The 23237-nt window shown below is 43.9% G+C and overlaps 8 protein-coding genes across 8 annotated transcripts; 2 read left to right on the top strand and 6 right to left on the bottom strand.

Moving 5' to 3' along the window:
• Positions 1-1175: 1175 nt before the first annotated feature.
• On the top strand, positions 1176-2325 carry BJ212DRAFT_1476722 (uncharacterized protein; the record flags this gene model as incomplete). The annotated part of the gene is made up of 4 exons (XM_041339419.1): positions 1176-1463; positions 1550-1624; positions 1671-1863; positions 2060-2325. 4 exons carry the CDS (start codon positions 1176-1178, stop codon positions 2323-2325), a joined length of 822 nt encoding a protein of 273 aa, XP_041197932.1.
• A 737-nt stretch (positions 2326-3062) lies between these two features.
• Positions 3063-3353, bottom strand: BJ212DRAFT_1241014 (uncharacterized protein; the record flags this gene model as incomplete). Its single annotated transcript, XM_041329591.1, has 2 exons — positions 3063-3216; positions 3283-3353. Coding segments are annotated over 2 exons (225 nt in total), but the record flags the coding sequence as incomplete, so codon positions are not given.
• Positions 3354-3437: 84 nt separating this feature from the next.
• Positions 3438-3689, bottom strand: BJ212DRAFT_1262522 (uncharacterized protein; the record flags this gene model as incomplete). The annotated part of the gene is made up of 1 exon (XM_041330274.1): positions 3438-3689. The coding sequence occupies one exon, from the start codon at positions 3687-3689 to the stop codon at positions 3438-3440; it is 252 nt and encodes an 83-aa protein (XP_041197930.1).
• A 5832-nt stretch (positions 3690-9521) lies between these two features.
• On the top strand, positions 9522-10302 carry BJ212DRAFT_1296393 (uncharacterized protein; the record flags this gene model as incomplete). The annotated part of the gene is made up of 4 exons (XM_041332440.1): positions 9522-9736; positions 9761-10048; positions 10101-10179; positions 10213-10302. The coding sequence occupies 4 exons, from the start codon at positions 9522-9524 to the stop codon at positions 10300-10302; spliced, it is 672 nt and encodes a 223-aa protein (XP_041197929.1).
• Positions 10303-16258: 5956 nt separating this feature from the next.
• On the bottom strand, positions 16259-16633 carry BJ212DRAFT_1261906 (uncharacterized protein; the record flags this gene model as incomplete). The annotated part of the gene is made up of 1 exon (XM_041330223.1): positions 16259-16633. A coding segment is annotated over one exon (375 nt), but the record flags the coding sequence as incomplete, so codon positions are not given.
• A 790-nt stretch (positions 16634-17423) lies between these two features.
• Positions 17424-18527, bottom strand: BJ212DRAFT_1476720 (uncharacterized protein; the record flags this gene model as incomplete). The annotated part of the gene is made up of 5 exons (XM_041339418.1): positions 17424-17744; positions 17789-17817; positions 17890-17962; positions 18014-18216; positions 18269-18527. 5 exons carry the CDS (start codon positions 18525-18527, stop codon positions 17424-17426), a joined length of 885 nt encoding a protein of 294 aa, XP_041197927.1.
• A 299-nt stretch (positions 18528-18826) lies between these two features.
• On the bottom strand, positions 18827-19775 carry BJ212DRAFT_1296391 (uncharacterized protein; the record flags this gene model as incomplete). The annotated part of the gene is made up of 4 exons (XM_041332439.1): positions 18827-18950; positions 19110-19146; positions 19203-19422; positions 19581-19775. The coding sequence occupies 4 exons, from the start codon at positions 19773-19775 to the stop codon at positions 18827-18829; spliced, it is 576 nt and encodes a 191-aa protein (XP_041197926.1).
• A 246-nt stretch (positions 19776-20021) lies between these two features.
• BJ212DRAFT_1262022 (uncharacterized protein) lies at positions 20022-20348 on the bottom strand (the record flags this gene model as incomplete). The annotated part of the gene is made up of 1 exon (XM_041330235.1): positions 20022-20348. One exon carries the CDS (start codon positions 20346-20348, stop codon positions 20022-20024), a length of 327 nt encoding a protein of 108 aa, XP_041197925.1.
• Between the last annotated feature and the right edge of the window lie 2889 nt (positions 20349-23237).

Genomic DNA, 23237 nt, shown 5'->3' with positions numbered 1-23237 from the left:
CTATAATTTACATTTACAAATTATAATTCCGTAGTTCTATGTGGAATTGCCCATGTCCAATTTTCACTGGAGCTGAGGGGTAGCCTTAGTTATGTCACAGCTCGGCTCCAGTCCACTCGGACTCAGCTTTTACTGGCTACACCTGTAGTTCAGCTATCCTCGTAAGTTGAACCACATTGTCCAGCTTGGTTCAACTTACTAGCTGCATGAATTGGCTATGACATCAGGAAAATGGGAAAAAGTCTTAGCCATCTTATCTCACTTAAACAGACTTAATTCAATGCTAAGTTCACCAAGTTGTCAAAACAAACCATTCTGACTTAATTTCTGCTTGGAGAATTGTTCACCAAGGAAACACAATAATAGTAAGTAATGCATGGCCAGAATTAAGTATGATAATAACATTTAAGCAGATAAGTTATATAATTTTAAAATGAGAACACATCAGATGCTGCAATTTAAGTACATGTTGAGTTTTTAAGTGTGTTCAAGTGCAACAATACATAAGCACAAATAGTAAGTGGCAACTCAGTGACATCTCTGGTAGACTGTGGGAACTTTTTTCATGAAAGCCAATGTTGTAGCCCTTGTCAAGGAGAGTCTATCCATAGTCTAATGGTATCAATAGGTTAAGATCATAGTAAGATATCAGCAGAATACTCGAAAGTGGAGAAAGCAATTTGACCGTGGGAACTTTTTCGATGAAAACCAAAGTTGTAGCCTTCATCAAGGGGAGTCTATCCATAGTCTCATGACACCAATAGGTTGATATCCTAGTGAGTTATAAGCAAAATACTTGAAATTGAAAGGTTCAAATGCTATTAACCAAAAACTCGAAAATTCACTAAGTTTTGTGTTGTGGCTTTGTTTGGCACTGCTTATATAAGCAAAAGTGCGGTCAACCACAAGTCTTTTCCCATCTTTTCCTTCCTTTTCTCCCACTGTCTCTTCCTTAGGGCCCATTTGGCAACCATTTGTTTGCGTCCATTTTGTTTGTTTTTGTCCATTTGCGTCCATTTTCATTTGAAATGGAAAAACATGTTCGGCAATGTGTTTGTTTTGCTAGATATCTGTCACGCTGCATAATGTGGCATCGCACTAGTACTTGTTTGCTCACTCTAGTCAATCAAATATCCCACTGTCCCTACTCTGTCAACTACTACCAGTCTACTACCATGGCAATCTCTCTCTCATCAGATACCAAGGAGAACATCAATTCACTGCAGGAACCTCAAGATCAGGCTGTCAGTACCAGGAAGATTCCACGGAATGCAAAGTGGCTTTCAGGAGATGATGCAACACTCCTTGACTCTCTCAAGACCTTTGCTGATGGAAACTCAGCTGATAATGGCACCTTCAAGTCTGCAGTATTTACAGCTGCTGCTAAGGCCCTCAAAGACAGCCACAAAACCAGTGGGGGTGCTCCAAAAACTTCAAAAAGTTGCTCACATTGTTGGGCCACTGTAAGTAGCATTTTTCCTCCATTTTCATGCTGATTTATTGTCTATAGTTGAAGGCCAACTGTCTCATTGTCCAAAAACTATGAGAGCTGTCTGGATTTGGATGGGATGAGACAAGAAAGATTGTCATTGCCAGTGACAAAGTGTGGGATGATTACCTCGAAGTAAGCTTTCATATTTTGTTCATTTCATGACTAAATTGCTGTTTAGGCTCATTCCAAAGCCAAGGTTTGGTGTTCAACACCATTTCCCCTCTATGATGACATCATTGTGCTCGTAGATGGGTGTCATGCCATGGGTGATGGGGCACTACACATCAATAGTGTTGAACATGAGACGAGCCCTCCATGGCCAAGCACACTTGTTCTTGATGATGAGGATGATGTCTTTGTAGGTGAGGATGGTGAGTCTGAATCAGCTGACGAGAAAGTGGTATGTATATCAACTTGCTTGCTTTATTGTCTGACTCAAATTTACACTGGTCTGCACCTATTTCGCATACTCTGTGTGTTCCGAAATGCAGATGTGCTCCTTCAGTATCACCAACTTCAACCAGGGTCTATAAAAATGTTCCCATGCAAAGCTAACTGGTCCGGCAGCAATTCTTGGAGTAGCTGATGCTCTCGAGTCTGTTGCTACATCTTTCACTGCTCCTACTAATTTTCTCAATGATGTTCCCAGTACTCTGAAACATCATCTTAATGCCATCCAGGCTGTTTGTACTGATGCTTCCTTATCTTCTGATGAATGTGCCAAGGTTGTTGCTCTATTTACTAAGGATGTAGCTATTGCAGATGCCTACACTGCCATTTCAGATGTCCCTCTCCGTTCTATGTACATTCATCTTGAACTCAGAAAAATGTAGACAGCTTTTCCTAGTTCTCATTTGCAGTATACTCAATATACTGAGCCCACATTGCTTCTGCTATATCATCTCGTTTTTGTCCTGCCCTTGTCCTTTCTGCTGGCATGATTTGATGACTGAAATCCTCTGGTACAGCCTGAACAGCCTAATCAGTGCCCACCTCTCTCTCCTCATCTCCTTTCTCATTATCATCTGATTGTGAACACAGATGAAATTGTGTAAGACACAGAGGGCAGGAACCAGCTTTGTCTGTACCACAAGGCTGTATTCTGGGGCAGAAACCATTAGCCGGAATTGACACTTCACCACACCAAAAATGTGTTCAATAACATTTCGGGCCTGGGCATGTTGTAGGTTGAATAGTTCTTGGCGATTCTTTGGTCTAGTTATTTTTCAGCATTTTTTAAATGGTTGATCAATAGAAAAAAATCATACCTTTGACGTGAATGGCCCCATTCCTTGATGTGATAGCACACACCACAATATGGAACCAGGAGTGAGTCACATAATGGAAACCCTGCATCAGCAAGGTAGCAGAGATTTGGGGGGATGCAAAAGTTAGTTTGCCAAGCATCATTGTATATGCAGCTGTCAGCTGCACTTCCCTCCCATCCTGCAAGGGCATATGAAAAGCACATGTCAAATGTGCATGCAGTAAGGACATTTTGTGAGAGGCGGCCCTTTTGATTGCGGTAGCAAGCAGTCAGGGCATCATTGGGAACAAAAGTATCAATGTGTGTCCCATCAATTGCACCCCAACAGTGCTGAAAAAATGGGTAGAGCTTGGGATTACTGTGAATCTCAGGGGGGACTATGTCATTGGGTGGTATGCTGACATAGTGCTGATAAAAGCATGGTGATACTACCATGTCTAGAAGATGAAGAAAAATCCTAATAATATGGTCACAGTGATAAATTAATCCTGCTGCATTTTAAATAGTAATATTGGGCACTCACTTTGAAATAGTATCTGCACTGTGCTGGAACCGTTCTTGCATGTCCCAATTTGTACTCCCAGTACAGCAGATTCAAAGAAAAATGGCAAGCTGTTCTTCAGAAGAGATATATCTTGAATGTGCAAGGTCTGCATATTGACCGAGTTCATGGAGCAATCAGTGAAATACTGGCTTGGAAAGGCCCATCATATTATGGAAGCGACAGGGATGTCCTGATAAGAGCTCCCAGACCCATGAATGGACTGTCAAGATAGAGTTGTGCTGGGGAATCTTGTCAAAATAGGGCAAGGTGGCCACTGCCACTGCAGCAGCTGAAAATGCAGCAGCTAGCACTGCAGCTCTCTTTCTGTGGGTGTGGGTTGCCTTAAGAGAGGCTTTGAGGGCCTTTCTCTTCCGTGATGAAGTCATACTAGTAATAGTTGTAGAGCTTGAGCAGCAAACTGATGGTTATAATTGATTATCTACATGTGTGACAGTGTGTGACACCTGTGGGAGCATCTGTTTCACTTCAATGTCCATCCGTTTCAAAATGAAATGAACCCAAACAAATGAAATGAGCGGTTGCCAAATGGGCCCTTAGTTTATCTTCCATCTTTCTCTGACAATTTTTGAGTTTTTGCCTCTCTTCTCTTCTTCTTCTCCTTCTCTTGGGGTTGGTATTGGTGTTGATGTTGTTGGTGCTGGGGCTGGGGCTGGGGCTAGGGCTTTGAACTCTGGTGAGTCTTTTCTCTTTCTTTGTCTTCCTTCTCCTCCTCCTTCTCCTCCCTAATTTTGCCTCTTTGGTAAGTCTTTCTTTCTCTCTTCTTCTCCTTCCATATGACCCTCTCCTTCTTCTAGCTCTCTTCCCTCCTCCTCCACCACCACCACCACCTTCCCCTCAATAATCTTTGCATTTTTGTACCATTTGGTGAGTCTTCCTGTTTATTTTCACCCTGCCTCTAACTCCTCTTTCTTCCTCTAATTTGTGGATTTTTGGCTATTTGGTAAGTCTTTCTTTTGTTTTTACCTTTTCTCTCTGATTCTTCCCTCTAGCTCTCTTCCCTCTTCCTCCTTTAATTTTCGCATTTTTACCTCTTTTGTAGTTAGTAGTTTACATGTGTTGTAGTAGTTACTGGAAATATAATTTGAAATTTTCGCTTTTTTGGGGGTTTTGAGCCATAATGACAAGTACCATTTTTCCTGATATGCTTAACTGTGTACTTATCTCAAGTCACTGATAAGTATAACAATAAGTCAAATCCATTGGAAGACCCTACTTTTTTCAAGCAATGGAATACTTAGCAGAATTCTACTTAATCTTACTTAGAATTACCTTCAAGTCACCTTAAGTGTGTTTAAGAAAATTTCCCTTTTTCCTGATGGAGCCATTTATCAGAAACATCAACTCGAGCCAGTTCAAACTGGCTGCAGTCGGCTTCAGTCACATGGGAGTCAAACATCAACCTTCTCACCATGTGCACTGTGCAGTGTGCAGTGTCAGTGTGTACCATTGAATCCACCACTGTAACATTTGGTCTTGTTGCATATGTAGCATGGATCAGGTCCCAATTTGAATTGATGGTAAATTCAGGCTGGAAAATATTTTAGGGACAGGTTCATACAGTATGTCTGTATGATGTCAATACTCAATTGATTCATATTCAGGTTTTCAACATATATTACTAGTTGTTGTGTATCGTGCACAAAACTTCCTCAATGACGATGTTGTTGCTATCCAACTTGAACCAGTTACTGATAACCCATCTTCTGTGGAGGACGAACACCACATTCTGAAGCAACTTGAAGGTGGTGTTGGTATCCCCCATGCCCTTTAGTTCGGCAGGGAGTCAACATATCATGCCTTGGCTCTCAACCTCCTTGGGCCATCATTGTACAATCTCTTCCTCAAATGCAACCACAAATTTAGCCTTCAAACTGTTGTCAACTTAGAAGACCAGCTGGTACTGTAGTTCAAATTTGTTGTATTGCAGTCTGCAGACACTGACATATTTTCCAGCTGTTGCATCTAGCATATATTCATTCACACAACTATGTCCATGGCAATGTCACACTGCAGAATGTTTTGGTAGACAGTTCAAGGCAAACTGCCTATATTATCAATTTCAGTATCATGAAGAGATACTGGAACACTACAACCAAATCCCACATCCTGTTTTGCCAAGGCCGATATCTCACAGGCACCCCCACCTTTGCTTCCATCAACAATCACTTGGGATTGGAGCCAGGTTGCCATGGTGGTCTTGAATCACTTGTGTATATGTTGATTTATTTCTTATGTGGCTCCCTTCCATGGCTAAATAGTGACCATGAGAGGCTCTCTGGCTCCTTGATACTTGAGCACAAAGTGGATACCACCATTGCTGATTTATGCAATGGAATTCCTGCAGCATTTGCAAACATTCTTGTCTACTCACTGTTAAGACCGTAGCTCAAGGATAGACGGGATCCAAAGGGCTTGGCCTCAGCTCATGCGCTGTGCCCCTTACCTAAGTATGTGCCCTTAATTTCAGAATGAAGTCCAGATGGAATCCAATGAAGTCCAAAGGACTTCTGGAGGAATGCAGGAAGTGCTCAGTAGAGTTCCCACTGCAAGGTAATACTTCTACAGGAAACAGGATGGAAGGAGAGGAGGTCCGAAGGACAGGAGGATAGGACATCCAAGGGTTAGGAGGACAGGATGTCCGAAGGTATGGAGGGCAGGACGTCCGAAGGACAGGACACCCAGAGGTCTGGAAGGAATAGGGGCTACATCAAACTCTGTCCAATGTAGAAACAAACAGAGGTAGACTACCCTAAGGTAGAGTCGGAGAGAACAGGGATTGGACCTAAGTCTGGAAAGAGGGTAAGTGCTGGAAAGGCAAAGCTCTGGCCTAGGGAATCAATCCCTAGGCCTGATGGATAGGACAGACTTAGGTGGACCAAAGTCCAAGAGAGGATTGGGCAAGTAGAGCAAAGTCTAAGATGATATTCAAACTGAGGAAACTACAGGAGTATCTACAGGGGTTATATACTGGAGACTATCTGAGGGGATCAGTAAGCAAAGGAGCAAGAACCCAGAGATGAAGACTTGTACAAGGATCAATAAGCAAGACGGAAGAAGAGGTAACCAAATGCTGGAAAGGTGGAGATGTCTAAATGGGGATAGGCACAGGATATTGGACAGAGGGCAGGAATACATCCGGAGATCTGAGGATCTGGAAGGTGAGGTGGATACAGGACTGGGATACAATGAGGTGGATATAGTCCTGAATCTGAGATGAGGTGAAGTCTGGATGTCTTGCTGGATGGAGTGCGCATAGGGTGGACAGGATAGGGTGGTATGGATCAGGCTAGCAATGAGGATCCAGAGGTCTGGAGCTCAGGGGTAAATCCAGAGCGGAGTTAATCCTACTGAGGTGTGGAGCACACAGCAGAAGGGGATCTGGCAATGAGTTGGATATGGGGTCTGGATGTATGCTTGGAAGGCGTGGGAATATTATGGAATGTGAGCCTGGATTGTGGGATATGACAGGATTCTAGGACAAGAGAAGGAGGGCTACAATGGACAAGGTCCAGAGTAGAAACAGACAGAGGTAGACTACACTTAAGTAGAGATGGAGTTGACAGGAAGTAGACAGAAGTCTCGGAAAGACAGGAAGTGCTGGAAAGGCAAAACTCCAGTCTAGGGAATCAATCCCTAGACTTGGAATGGAGACATAGGGGACAAATCTGAAGGTCCAGATTTCTGGCCTAGGGAATCAATCCCTAGACTCAGAAAGGACAGAACTCAGATGGACCGAAGTCCAAGAACAGATGTGAGAGAGCAAAGTCTAAGATGATATTCGAACTCAGGAAACTCTACAGGAGTAAGTCCTAGATGGAATGAGCTTGGATCTGATAGGACCAAGGGTGGATGAAGCAGGCTTAGCTGCGGAGGTCCGGAGGTATGGGTATATGGATGTGCAAAGGTGTACGGATCTGAATCGATAGTGGACTGGAGGACTGAAGGCATGGATGAGAGTATGGAGGCTCGGATGTGCATCCAGAAGGTGTCTGGAAGGCATGGGAACATCATCGGACATAGGTCCGGAATATGGGATATGACACTCATACTCTCTCTCATTTTCAGAAGATCCTGATTATGAACATCTTCATTCTTTACTTCACAATCTTCACACTGCAGGGCCTGCACCAGCTACATATTCCCTAGATTTTGATTGCCCTATCACACCATCCCCTCAATATCCACAAGTCTCTGAATTGGTGCACCCTTGTCTGCCAAAGGCAGTGCCTCCTTGCAGATCAACTCACATGTAAGTAGTTTCATTTATCATCACATACCATGCTCATGATTCATGAACCCATTGTTTGCAAGATTATGTCCACACAATGGTACCCTAACGCCTGCAACCACTCCCGCCTTGCATTGGATAAAGAAATGAGTTGTATAACCTTTTTTTTTCAATACTATGTCTGTGCATGTTTGTTAGATATTGTCATATCCCACAATCCAGACCCACATTCCATCATATTCCCACGCCTTCTGAGCCTATGTCCGGACCCCACTTCATATCCAACTCATTCCCAGATCCCCTTCCACTGTGTGCTCCACACCTCAGCAGGATCGACTATGCTCCAGATTTATCCCTGAGCTCCGGACCATCAGATCTCCACTGCTAGCCTGATCCATACCCCCCTGTCCCATCCACCCTATGCACACTCCATCCAGCAAGACATCTGGACTTCACCTTGTCTCAGATTCTGGACTATATCCACCTTCTCATATCCCAGTCCTGTATCCACCTTGTCTTCCGGATCCCCAGATCTCCAGACCTCCGGATATTAACTCCGGACCTATTCCCACCCTCTGTGAGATATCCTGTGCCTATCCCCATTTAGACATCTCCGCCTTTCCGGCTTTTGGTTACCTCTTCTTCCGTCTTGCTTATTGATCCTTGTACAAGTCTTCATCTCCAAGTTCATTTACTTATGTTCTGTCTTACTTACTAATGTGTTTCCACATGCTTGTACATAGCCTTGCTCCTTTGCTTACTGATCCCCTCAGATAGTCTCCAGTATATAACCCCTGTAGATACTCCTGTAGTTTCCTCAGTTTGAATATCATCTTAGATCCTGTTCATCACCTTAGATCTGCCCAATCATCTTCTGGACTTCAGTCCATCTGAGTCTTGTCCTTTTCCATAAGGCCTAGGGAAGGATTCCCTAGGCTGGAATTCCAGACCTTCGGATTTGTCCCCTATGTCTCTGTCCCAAGTCTAGGGATTGCTTCCCTAGGCTGGAGTCTTGCCTTTCCGGCACTTACCCTCTCTCCAGACTTTGGTCCACTTCCTGTCCCTCTGACTCTACCTTAGGGTAGTCTATCTCTGTTTGCTTCTACATTGGACTTTGTCCAATGTAGCCCCTATTCCTTCTGGACCTCCAGATGTCCTGTCCTTCAGATGTTCTGCCCTCTGTACCTCCATGTCATGTCCTCTGGACCTTCAGTCCTCCTGTCCTCCATACTCTGGACCTCTGGACCTCCTACCCTTCCATCCCATTTCCTGTAGAAGTATTACCTTGCAGTGGGAACTCTCCTGAGCACTTCCTGCATTCCTCCGGAACTCTCCCGCGCTCCTCCGGACGTTTCCCACGCTCCTCCAGAAGTCCTTTAGCACTTCACCAGAGTAGCCAGCCTCTGGAAGTCCTCCAGACTTCGTCAGACCATCATTGGACTTCCTCTGAAATGAAGGGCACATACTCAGGTAAGGGGCACAGTGTACAAGCTGAGGCCAAGCCCCTCTGAGTCAGTCTCTCTCTCCCTTGAGCATGATTCTTAACAGATATCTACATATGTGTATATATTGTACGTGGTCTGTGCACATGCTGTGTAATTCCTGTGTAGTGACTCCCACACTGATCTAGCATTTCAATGGTACCCTGCAAGTTGCAACCTTGTGGCTGTGATAATCACATTAATACTTGTGTCCTCCTCATGGAGATCCCCACCTACTTTGAAGAATTGGTTACCCTGACCTGGCCGATACAGTAAGGACAAGTTAGGGTGCTATGGAGAGCCACTAAGCAAAGTGTATCACCATTAACTGACTAACTATTGTGTTTAGATCCTGCAGGCTGCAATGCTAAGGGTCAAGTGATTCTGTGCTATTCTGCACATCAGTGATTTCCTGGGCCCCCCCAGGATGAAGGTATATATATCATAGGTGGGTCTGTCATTACATCTCCAGCACTTTGATTACTAACATGAACCATTGTGGTCATTGTCGACAAAACATTGGTACCCTCCAGGTTGAAGCTGCTCCTGCACCTGCGCCTGTCTCTCCTACTCCTGTCTCTCCTGCTCCTGTACCTATAGCTCCTGCTCCTGCTCCTGTTGCTCTCATGCATGTCACTCCTGCTGCTGCAACTACCACTGCAGCTGCTGCAATTGCTACTGCCCTTCACCATCCTAGGAGACAGTGACAACTTCCTCAAAGATATAGGGAGGACACCTCAGCTGCTCATCTGGACAATGGCGAGTGGATCGACATGAATAATGTCAGCAGCAGTGAAGATAACAACAACCCACCTGAAGTTATGGCCAACACCCACATCCCACCTGAAGTCATAGCCAACACTCATACACACCCAAGCCCACTGCAGACAGTGACTAGCACCCTTCACACCAATCCCTTTGCAACAAGAAAAAGAGGTGTTAAGACTACTGCCAATGTCCTGTTTTTCTTTAGGAAGAATTCAGACACTGGCAAGCACATTTGTATACCATGCAAGTGAGTAACACATCTGGGAGTCTTTCATGCTGTTTCTCACCTCCTTTACCAGGGATTTAAATAAGATTGACTCATCCTGTCCCCTTACTGTTTATGGTCCATCAATGAGCAATACCCCTCTTTGCTCCCATGTATACAAAACCCACATAGACCTTTATCTCTAGGAATCCAAGAAACAGCAATGGCTGATTGGCATTCATCCTGTAGCGGACCGCCTTGATGAAGGCTGGACTTTCACCCAGATGCTGGAATGACTTAAAGACCCTACTTGCACAATCAAGACACTTGGCCCTACCCCCAATCTCACACATAGCGGTCCATGGCCTGGTGTTGGGAAGTTAGCACCTTTGGATTGTAACTTACCAGACTTCTCCATCAAGGAGATGCATAGACAGATTGTGAAGTTTATTGTAGCTGATGACCAAGTGAGTACCATCTATTTTCTATGTGCTCTCATTAACCACCATCTCTAGGCAATCAGCATTGTTGAATGTCCAGAGTTTCATTGACTGCTCTGCCTCTTGTGGCAAGACCTTAAGGATTCTGATATACCCCATTGTTCAAAGTTTTGGTAACTGATCATCAATGCATGGGATGAATACTTCGCAGCTATTAAACTTGACCTTGCTGTACAGTGGCTCAAAAAACTGTCTGCATGTTTTGATATTTTTCACTATCTATGATATTGTGTGAGAATGAACAAATGGCTCAAGAACATGCTTATACCACATTGTAGTATGGCTTCAGGGCTTTCATTTGAGCCCTACACCGTGGGAATCGGTGGAGATATGGTGGAGATACAAGGCTCACAAAATGGTGACTCATGCGGACAGTTTTTTGAGCACATATTAAAACTATATAAATCATCATTTATGACACCATAACAATCATGCCACCATTAAATAAATTATAAAGTGGTGTCATTATGTCATTTTAAAACCATATCTAACTATACAAACCAAAAATTTCCATACATCATGGTTATATTCACCATGAAAGCCACCCCCTCTGCTCAAAGGGATAATATCCTCTCTCTTTCCTATTCTGGCCTCTCTGCTTGTCAAATTTCCTCTAGAACTGGAGTATCCAAGTCCACTGTGGCCAAGTGCATCAAAGAAAGTCACACAGACAAGGAAAACTTCTGTGAAGGGTGTCCATCCAAGCTCACCTCTACTGATAGGAGGGCTATTATTCAACATATCACTACAGGAAAGGCTGATAATGCTATCCAGGTCACCTATTACATCAATTCCACCATCAATGTGAAAAAAGAAGGGTGCTAGTCCTCTCTGCATATGTGTGATAGAGAGGAGAGCCTTTTCTTCCTTGTTACTAACCTGAGATGAGCTGTCTTGAGAATGTTTCTCACAGTGTGTGAAGAGACAGGGAATGTGATGGTGGGATTGATGTAATAGGTGACCTGGATAGCATTATCAGCCTTTCCTGTAGTGATATGTTGAATAATAGCCCTCCTATCAGTAGAGGTGAGCTTGGATGGACACCCTTCACAGAAGTTTTCCTTGTCTGTGTGACTTTCTTTGATGCACTTGGCCACAGTGGACTTGGATACTCCAGTTCTAGAGGAAATTTGACAAGCAGAGAGGCCAGAATAGGAAAGAGAGAGGATATTATCCCTTTGAGCAGAGGGGGTGGCTTTCATGGTGAATATAACCATGATGTATGGAAATTTTTGGTTTGTATAGTTAGATATGGTTTTAAAATGACATAATGACACCACTTTATAATTTATTTAATGGTGGCATGATTGTTATGGTGTCATAAATGATGATTTATATAGTTTTAATATGTGCTCAAAAAACTGTCCGCATGAGTCACCATTTTGTGAGCCTTGTATCTCCACCATATCTCCACCGATTCCCACGGTGTAGGGCTCAAATGAAAGCCCTGAAGCCATACTACAATGTGGTATAAGCATGTCCTTGAGCCATTTGTTCATTCTCACACAATATCATAGATAGTGAAAAATGTCAAAACATGCAGACAGTTTTTTGAGCCACTGTATATTAGAGAGAACATCGAGGGTAAGTGAGAAAAACCTGCATTATTGGCAATCATGTCCTTTTTCACATGATGAATTCCCAAATGGAAAAAGGGTCCAAGAAACAGATCCCACTGATAGAAGAAATTGTTCTGGCATGATATGTTCCAGCAGCTTCTCAACAATTGCCACATCATATCCCAGTCATTGATGATAGAGGAAGGATATTTTCCATCCCTCCAAGACAACACATGTCTGTTCTCCAATCTGCACCACGAGCTCAGGCATACTTTCCCACATGGGACGGACCAACCATCATTGCATAGGAGGAACTTATAGCCACGCTTCCAGGTACAAGTTACTGCAGGTTCAACACAAAGTGAACCAGTGTGATGTAAGCAGTATGTAATGCCTACTCGACCTAAGAAAATGGTGCCATACAAAGTATGTAATAATGAAAGGTAATGGGAAATAGTAAGAATAGCGAACTAATACATACCAATGGGCTGGTTGGACAGTGGATGGATGCTCCTGGATGATGTGCAAGAATGCTGCATATAGTGTGGGAAAGTAGCACGCCTATGGTGCATTTTGCAGGAAGTGGTGCACTCCATGGTGGAAGTCATAGTGGATGATGGTGTGAGTCGTGCATTGAAGGCCAATTGTCATGAGTTGTGAAAAGGTGTAATATAGGCCCATAGCAGCCTGCAGAATGTGAGTCTCTCCAATGGAGGAAGAGATTGTTTACACAAAAGTTATGGATGATGTCACCCACAGGTAGATTATTTGATATCTTGTAAGTCATTTCCAAAGGCAGAGAAACTGTAGAGCATTAGCATAAGAAAGGACCTCAAGTCAGATTGGATTTATACTGACTCATAGTGAATATTTGTGAGGGAGTTGCTTTTTGGAATTCATAATCTGTTGAAGAATTTTTGCAGTCTGTATGGTGACCTTGTCAGTTGAAATGCATTCCAAGTGATTTGATGATGACAGCAGATTGAAATTGGTATGATGTGAGTCTCTGGGTCTTCATAGGAGTGTCAGTTTGTCAACAGTAAGTTTCTGAAACTTGCTATATCGGCTGGTTATTACCCAGTATGTGAAAACCATAATCAGAATTATTTTGTATGAATGCCAAGCTGTTATCACCAAACCTCTAAGTTACACTGGATGTGGTAGAGAACATGCTCATCTCATCAGTTATTATTGACTTGATCATTTTCACCAGGATTATCCCTGCATAAAACAGCTTGAGAATGGATTATACAGAGTAGTCAACACAGTACACACATTTCATGTAGTTATCGAACTCTAGCTTATGATCCTCAATAATGGTGGTGTATGTTGAGTTGCACCTGGTTGAGAATAGAATGCAAGTCTTATCTGTAGACCTTGTACCATATGTTATTTCCCACCACTTTTTCAAATTTGAATACCAGTGATCCACAGTATCTTATGAATTGAGGAGACATATCTATACAAAAATCAGTTAACCCATCAATCACATGAAACTCCATAATTGAGTGAATAGAATCGCACTGTTTGAGTGATATTGCACAGTGTGTGCTTGTTTTTTTTTTATGGGGCTGAGGGGAAAAGTGATAGGTAAACGGGAATGAAGGTTTAATGTTTACAGATAACAAAGTGAGATCAGCATTGAAATGTAGAAGTTTGATCAATGAGATTTTCAAGGAAACTCAGAAAAACACACTAAGGAGATCAGGTTGATCAAAACTGTCAAACAGGAGTACACACATGACAATAACCCATGTTCAAACATTTGATGTGGCAATGCTGGTATCGGCAGCATATTCACTGCAGATATAACTGGCAAAATTTGATATGAAAGGTCAAGGGGAGAAACAATATGCTGTGATGCAATGTATTAGTCAGCATAGCTAATGTCCAGGCCTTGAGTCAAATTCACTAACCTGTTTTTGTATTCATTATTTCCATACATATATCTGTATTCAATCGGTGGAGAACATAGTACAGGTTGAAAGATTGTTTTGACAATGCTGTGTTGGTGGTGTCATGCATGGTATGGGAACCATACCATGACATATGTAGACAGGAAGTAATCACAGGAGAGTATACTAAGGTATACTTCATTGTATTATAGGCTTGGTTTCATTTTTATGACAGATTTACTTGTACTTATATTTCCAGTCTGTTAGTTTCCATCAGTTTCTTTCTCTTCTTTTTCTAAGGCTTATTCAGCCATCATTTTACTCAGTGAGCTACAAATGTGTTACTAAGTGTGTCATGTAACTGGCAATATTCTGATTTGTAAGGATCCTTCATGATTTGTCATGCAGTTTCCACTTGTTTCTGTTTGTTTCTATTTCTTTCAGCCACAAAATCCTTCAGTGAGCCACCAGATATGTGTGTAAGCATGTCATGTGATGGAAAATATGCTGATTTGTAAGGATTTGTCATGCTTAGTAAGGGGGCCTCCAAAAAGGTATAAAAGGAGTCCATCTTGCACCTAGTAATCATAACTTCCCACTTTCCACTCTTCTCTCAAACTGTGTGAGACCCAGTAAGATTCAGAAAGTGCAGGCCAAATAGGTTGCCTTGAAGTAAGATCTAAGACACTTCTACTACTAGTTATATACTACCTAAACTAGAGGTTGACTATATAACACTGAGAAACTTCATATCACTGAGACCAGGAGAAAGACAAGAAGAGGACATGTCTGTAAATCCTCCCAAGAACTCACATGTTATCTACCATGAAAACTAGAAAAGTCATAGACTGTGTACTTAAGGACTGGCAAGTAGTCTTATCCCTGTATAGTTGTGTTGTCACTATGCAGTGGCTCAAAAAAGTGTCCCAATGTTTGTGGGTTTCCATGTAATTGCTTCATTGTGAGTCAGGGTGTGGGAATCTGACAAAGCTATAGGGAGGCGTCAGAAATCTCTTCCTCTTGGCATTATTATTGTCCCATATAGTGTGGGATTCTGACATTATCATGTGTACATTTTAAATTGGTGACTCATTGGGACACTTTTTTGACTTTGAATCTGACCAATACAATCTCTATAATTACACTACTTAGTCTTTCCTCCTGTTGCTCTAATCACTTCAAGCCCATTCAGTAACTTTCCCCCATGTTAAACAGCCATCCAAAGTTGAGATTCTTCCAAGGGAGACGGGTCATCCAAGCCAGGCCTGGATGCAAGTGCAGGCTGAGAGGGACAGGTGGGCCCATGATATTTGATTGTCTTGGTATTAATGGACTGGCCCATGTGTGTGGCCTGACAGCTTAACAATGGGACAGTTGGGCCGGTGAAAGTGATGTAGAATAGATGATCGGGCCCAGGGTGGTGATGTCTCATGTAACATCTGGGTCCATATATTAGTAGATATTCAAATGTCTATATCTCATACAACACCCAGGCCCATATGTTGGAAGGTATTCAACATCTGGGTTTAGGGTGGTGATGTCCCAAGCAACACCCAGGCCCATATATTAGTAGATATTCAATGCCTGGGCCTGTATGGGTTTGGCCATTCAACATTTGGGCCCAGGGTGGTGATGTCTCATGCAACATCCAGGCCCATATATTAGTATATATTCAATGTCTGGGCCCAAGGTGGTGACATCTCATGCAACATCTGGGCCCAGGGTGGCAATGTCTCATCTAATGTCCAGGCCCATATGTTGGTAGGTATTCAATGTCTGGGCCCAGGGTGATGTCTCATGCAATACCTGGGCCTATATGGGTTTGGCCATTCAACACCTGGGCCCAGGGTGGTGATGTCTCATACAACGTCTGGGCCTATATATTAGTAGATATTCAATGCCTGGGCCTATATGGGTTTCATCATTCAATGTTTGGGTCCAGGGTGGTGATGTCTCATGCAATGTCCAGGCCCATATGTTAGTAGGTATTAAACATCTGGGCCTGTATATCAGGCAGAATGTGATGGGCTAACCAAAATCCCCAGATGATTAAAATATGAGGAAATGTATTACTTTGATGTGTTTGCAGAGAATGTCTTGGTAAGGAGCGAAATGTAAGGATAAGGTAGAGTAGTACTGACTATTTGTGGTAAGAGAATGTGTTGACAAGGAGTGAAATGTAAGGATAAGGTGGAATAATATTGGAAATAATGCAAAGGATGTCATTTTCAGTAGGTGAATGTCAGTGAGGAATGAAATGTCAAGATGTGGCAGCTCAGATGAAACTGCCAATGGCATCTACAGGGTGCTGTATATGGCAAAATCAGCCTGGTTATATTTTGCCAACTTCAGTGTATCGAGGTCAACTGAATTATATCTGGTGTAATCTGGATGAGGGGTGTGAGCATAGTTGTGAACACTATCCCAGAGGAACCACACCCATACTATGTGATCACCTTCATAAACCCAGATTCCATGCCTTACCAGACAGCCCAAATAGCTTACCATCACTCCAGGGTTATACACCAAATCGATCCCATGGTTAGTCAACTGCAAGATTGCATGTTGGTAGCTCCCGATACATGTCAATATATTGAATGCCTCAGGCAGACATTGTGGATCTTGGTGGTCAGGAGACTGGTGGTTGCACACTGAAGGTACAGAGGGCAGGATGTCTGAAGGACAGGAGGATAGGATGTCTGAGGGTTAGGAGGACGGAATGTCTGAAGGTACGGAGGGCAGAATGTCCAAAGGACAGGATGCCCAGAGGTATGAGGGACAGGAGGTCTGGAGGTCTGGAAGGAATAGGGGCTACATTGGATGAAGTCCAATGTAGAAACAAACAGAGGTAGACTACCCTAAGGTAGAGTTGGAGAGAACAGGGATTGGACCTAAGTCTGGAAAGAGGGAAAGTGCCAGAAAGGCGGAACTCTGGCCTAGGGAATCAATCCCTAGGCCTGATGGGCAGGACAGACTTAGGTGGACCAAAGTCCAAGAGAGGATTGGGCAAGTCTAAGTTGATATTCAAACTAAGGAACTACAGGAGTATCTACAGGGGTTATATACTGAACAATATCTGAGGGGATCAGTAAGCAAAGGAGCAAGGCTATGTACGAGCATGTGGAAACACATTAGTAAGTAAGATGGAACATAAGTAAACAAACTTGGAGATGAGGACTCATACAAGGATCAATAAGCAAGATGGAACAAGAGGTAACTGAAAGCCAGAAGGCAGAGAATGCCTAAATGGGGATAGGCGCAGGATATCGGACAGAGGGTGGGAATAGGTCTGGAGTTAATATCTGGAGGTCCAGAGATCTGAGGATCCAGAAGACAAGGTGGATATAGTTCAGAATCCGAGATGAGGTGAAGTCTGGATGTCTTGCTGGATGGAGTGTGCATAGGGTGGATGGGACAGGGGGGTATGGATCAGGCTAGCAGTGGAGATCCAATGGTCCAGAGCTCAGGGGTAAATCCGGAGCATAGTCAATCCTGCTGAGGTGTGGAGCACAGCGGAAGGGGATCTGGGAATGAGCTGGATATGAAGTGGGGTCCAGATGTAGGCTCGGAAGGCGTGGGAATATGATGGAATGTGGGTCCGGATTGTGGGATATGACACTGAAGCCCAATAGAGCTGAGGGTGCATGACCTGCAATGCAACAGACACAAGCAGAGTGGGCCTTTGCATATCCATGATCATAGATAGACTCCTTTCACCCTTGAGGGTGAGGGAGACTTCAGGTTTGAACCCATCATCCAGATTGTCGGGAGGGGGTCCATAGCACTATCCCAGGTCAACACAGAATGGACCCGGAGTATATGACTCACCTTGTGGCCTTGCTGGAACCAACAAGGGGCTATGTTGATACATCCAGGTGTTAATTTGGGCGATTTGGTGGGTCAGAAGTTGGATCCATGGGTTCTCCAACTGCTCCCTTTCTGATTGGTGATGCTCTTCTTGAGAAGATCCCCCATGGAGAGGGTGGCCGCATACATATCATTCTATCATAGTATATGTCAACAGTTGAGAAAGACATCTACCAAGGAACTCACTTGCACCCAAGGACTCAGCCCATCTGGAATGTACCAGAGGATAATCCTATAGCCAGCATCAATCACCACTGAAGGACTGTCTAACATGATCTTCTCGGCTGGGGGAAACTTTGCCAACAAAGCCTCTTCTTGGGCATCATTCATCCCGGATTCATGTTTTGCAAGCGCCTTGTTATATTGGATGATGTCAATGTCCAATTTGACTGATTTCAGAAGAACAAGGAGTTGATTCTAAAACAAACTGAATCCACCTACTCAGATGTTGATATGCTTTGGCCATGCGCAAAGCCAGTTGCCCACATGAAAGCATCATATAGACGTCCAAGCCTAGCAGCGGGTTCACTAATGGTCTACCAGCTATATGAGCCAGAAATTGCTGATCAACCCATTCACTGGCCATGTGGGTGGTGTGCAATGCCCAATCCTCGGGTATCATGGGTAGTTGGCACATACTACTCCTGACAAATGCCGCATGACTTGCATAGGAGCACCATTCAGGAGGGATTTGAGACATAATAGTGGGGTGAAAACAAGGTGGTTTGACACAGACACCACTGCATTTTATTAGCCCAGTTGACCAAGCCTCATGGCACTGGCTCTACCCAATCATGTAATGTCCTGGGATGTAAAATCGTGAGGTCATCAAGAACAGACTAGTATGTCAGGACATAATTGCGGATCATGATGTGATGGGATTGATGAATGATCAGGATGTAGTAGCACAGCATGTTATTTCCTTCTGGAAGTCCATGCAGCCCAAGAGTTGGTAAAGAAACTACTGGAAGTCATTTCAATTATTGCAATCATTTACATTCAGCTACTGATATATTTCACCCATCTTTCTATTCCATTCACTATATGATTCACCTGGCCCACTTCATTCTTCAGCACCCAATAGCTCTTCTGAGGCAACCATGGTGTCATATACATAGGTGTTCTGCAGGAACATAAAGACCAGCCATCTGGTCAAGAGCATGATTTCCATCTCCTATCTTCTCTGACAGCAACTCCTCAAGCTTCATCCCGAATTGTTGGAGGTCATCTCTAATGACCCTGAGGTTAGTTAGCAATGGGTCCAGACCCAGACCTGGCTCACATGTGTGATCCTGCATGCACAATAAATGTCTGAACAGCTGTTGGTTATCATCAGATCAAATTAGTGAGTAAAAAAGTGGAAGACACAGTGGACTCATCAGCTGCTTAGCATGCTCCTGGTATAGCTCAATTAGTTCATCTGGCTGGATGCAATGTGGCATCTCAAATGGGATGACATCGAACTGGTCTTTCCACCAGCTGTACTGGTAGACCAGGACAATATGGTAGGAGGCCAGCAGGTGGCTTTCACCCAGTATGTTGACCTTGTGATCAAAGAATTTGGTGAAGAAGCCTTCATCGTCCAACATCCCCACCTGCCAGCTTGTGAGAAGATGATGATGTCATTGAGATATTCCAGTAGGGTCAGGGACACATTGCTTGTGGTGCACATGTTTATGATTGGGAATACAAATCTCTACAAAGCATGTGAGTCAACTGAAATCTGATGTCTGGGAAACTAATCAATGCTCACATCTGCTTCCCAAAGTAGATGCTGGATGAAGAGTTTCTGGAACATTATTGTCCAAGGCACATGGCTCTTGCCCAATGCCAATCGGATCACAGTGAATTGCGAAACAGTGTATTCCATTATGTTGGCCATGTCCCAGGAGGATATCCAGACAGGTTCCAAATCAGGCCAGTATACCATAGATGAATGCGAGGGCATGATGAAATTAATAGGGGCAGAGTGGGGGTTTGATGCAGATTTTGAGTTAGTAATGTAGGGATTGAACTATTGGTATAAATAGTTGAAGGTTCAAACCCAGCCCAACCATTGCTGTGGCCAAAATGGGTCATGGTCCACATGCCAACAATGGGGCTGAAATGAAAAGTCTTGGCACCAGAAATATGAAATCGCATTGTTTGCACTGGCCATCGGCTACATACATTTGGGTTCGGCATGGATCTAATATTAACTGAAATTGTGCCTGAATGTCAGATCGACCTTCAAAAACTGGGTGTGAGTGTCCTCTGCCAACCATCTATACATTTGAGCTTGTCTGATGGCATAACACCTGTGTCCATCCTGCCCCAATTCCCCATTCTGATTTGTTTGGCCCAGCCATTTTTCAGCTTTGTGCACCAGAAATTGTATGGTCCAACACATCTCATGAGTAACAAGTAGGAATTCTTCTGCCCAATGGTCACGCAAAGCCTTGGTACAAAGCCAATGAACCCTATAGACTATATTTTGGGTGAATATGGATTGAGAAATGAAGTCCTGAGAACTCACATTCATTCATCCAGTCATTGCTAACTGTGTCACCTTGAACGTCCAATGACCAAAACCAAGGCAGGGTGGAATTTCTCTGACCTCAGGCATTTGGATCTGCTACAGCTGAGGTGGCTTTGAGATCACCTTTCTCCAACTCCTGGTATTTTTCCAATAGTTCATTAGCGCCAAGATGTGATAGTTGGGCTCAGCATTTCTTGTATATCACACTGTTGAGGTTGATAATCCATTCTACAGAGTGCACCTGTGCCCAAGCTCGGGTGGTGGTGGCTTGCAACTTTGCTGGCTGGACTGTCATCCTAAACAAGACTGCCTTGTCAGCCAGGTGAACTCTGATGGCATGCAGCCTGTCATTGGCTTGTCCATCCCAAAGGGTTATCTCTTGTCTGACCAGCCCAGCAACACCCAACTCCTTGCACCTGTCTATTCCCAAGTTGGACAGGAGTGGGATGACAGTGATTTTGGGTCTCAACAAAGTCTTTGGCCAGGTTTCTCCAGGTGCTGGTTCATCCTCTGGTTCATAGCTGAACATGCTATGATCATCTCCCTCCTCCAGGAAGTCCACATCCATATCATGTATACAATCATCTGCATCATATTCTTCACCAAGATATCTTTCTGCTCCCACAATGAACCTGTTGATAGAGTGTTGCAACCTGATCCGGCAATGGCCTATCTCAAGCATTTGCGTTTCAGTAGGATGTCTTCCCATCCTCCTTGTGTCGATTGCAAGAGCTACTTGCATTTCCTCTATTGTGATACTGGATGCAAGCCATGTAGCAGCTCCCAGCTGAGGCTGAGTTCCTGAGTGACGAAAGGTCATCTGCAACAACTCTAGTTCGACCTCCTTCTGGGATCGTGCTGCCGACTTTATTAGTATGGTCTTCCTGATATTGCATATCTCCCAAGACCCACCCTTGTTCAACTGCACATCATATATGTCCAATAATGATGGGATATCTATCTGGGATTCTTGAGTGTCCTTTTCTTGAGCTTCCCATGCATCAACAATTTCTGGGTCTGCTGCATTGTTTAATGTATCAAATGCCTGACTGCTTTTGGTGACTCCTTGCTTTGCCTCTTTGTATTTCTGGGACAAGAATAAACCTGTGGTAGTACAAGATTGAGCCTCTGGGCTGCAGGCTGTCATACTGAAATACAACTGACCCATCCTAATCATCTTCATAAAATTGCAGTCATTCATTTGATAGTTGAGGCATTCCTATCTGTGAGGTGTTGACATTCCCTGCGCAGATGGCGAAATGATATTTAGAGGCACCCACAATGTCTCCATGATCTCACCATCTATTCTGGCCATGCCAGGGATGAAGTTGGATACATACTGCATGAAACATTTCTCTTGGTGGCCATGAATGTGCCAAAGCCCTATTCCGGGTATTATGTCTATTCCGGAAGGAATGGTCACATGCAGACTCTTGTCCACCCACCACCAGAGGTGCTTGTGGTACTGGCAATTGACATCATAGAATGTGAATTCCTGGCGCAATCTGTCCATATTATGACCCAAAGCATTGCACAGTGTGTAATCCATGTTCATCTGTCTTCTCCTGAATGTCATCAAATGAAGCATCAATTTTCCAGAAGGACTTACTGTTCCCCCTTTTGGAAATCTACCATCAAATTTGGAACAAAGCACCTGTGCTGGGTGCATGCACACCCCCCAATTCCTGTGGCCTTGAGTTTGTGCCCAGACACATTGGCCATGTTCACTGTGTGGTGGTTGTTGCACTCCAACCTTTGGGTCAAATCCTTAGCCAGGGCGAGATGAGTCTGGTACCTGGCTCTTGCCACCATGAAGCTTTGGCCATTGGTCAGCCATACCTTGTCTTCTGGGTGCATTGGATGAAGATGCTTGGCTTTGAAATTGCCATCCATCACCAGTGAGTGCAAAAACAGCCATCCAGGAGTGTCTGCACAGTCTTTGGTTGGTATAGTAACATTGATGCCTGGTTGCAGACATGCAGGGCAGAACAGAGCTAACTCTCCATCTTTCAGTTCCCTCCACTTGTGCCCAAATCCATTCCATTTCAAAAGCTTGAGCTGCCGCCATTGTCTGACCACTCTCATTAACTCCCTATATTGGTCTGATAACATGTTGGTATTTGACTGGGAGATGGGTATTTGTGCTCACCGGTACTAAATGTGGGAATGCACTTGATGTTATGTGCCTCAGTTTACTGTAATAATTCATGGCAGAAGTCCTGCACTCAAGATTGTCTAGTATGAAATTGTTCAGTAATGCGAGTGTAAATGCTGTCTTCAGGCATGTAAATGATGCTGGAAACAGCCCCATTTCAAACAGCTGTTTGTCGGGTGTTTGGGAACCGGTGAATTGGCAAAACTGGACCAACATCATGTGGACACCCAAAGTGTTGACTAACATTATGCTCATTATACCTGCAGGTGGTGCAGCAGGATATGACGAGCCATTGGCAGTTACAGGAGACCTGGGCTCTACAAAAACATCAGTATCCCCCAGGTCTTCACAGTCTTCCAGCACTCCCCCATATAATGCTGCAGGTGGTTCGCACCCATCTGTATCACCCGCTCCCAGAGTTCCTGTGGTTGATGATGTGCTGGGTCACCATTCATCATCTATATCTTCCTAGTCCTGGCAATCATGAGGACACAGTTTTCCTTCATGACCAAGATGGATTTCCACTCCCAGCTTGGTTAGTGTGGTCCTCTCAAAGAATTCTCTGTTCCATTGACTGACCCGGTGGAAAGGTCGCAGAGCATGTTCCATGCAGCAGCATCTTGTGCAGAACATTGGCTTGGCAAAACAGTTGTGACACTTCTGGGCACCATCTTCACCACACACACAGCAAACCCGGTCCAGAGGTGGTGCCTCACATTGGATGAGGATGTCCAGAT

Source organism: Suillus subaureus, assembly GCF_016647635.1.
Source record: "Suillus subaureus strain MN1 chromosome Unknown BJ212scaffold_4, whole genome shotgun sequence".
NCBI classification, from domain to species: Eukaryota; Fungi; Basidiomycota; class Agaricomycetes; order Boletales; family Suillaceae; genus Suillus; species Suillus subaureus.
Note: the sequence above shows the minus strand (reverse complement) of the source record. Positions and strands in the feature narration are given on the sequence as shown.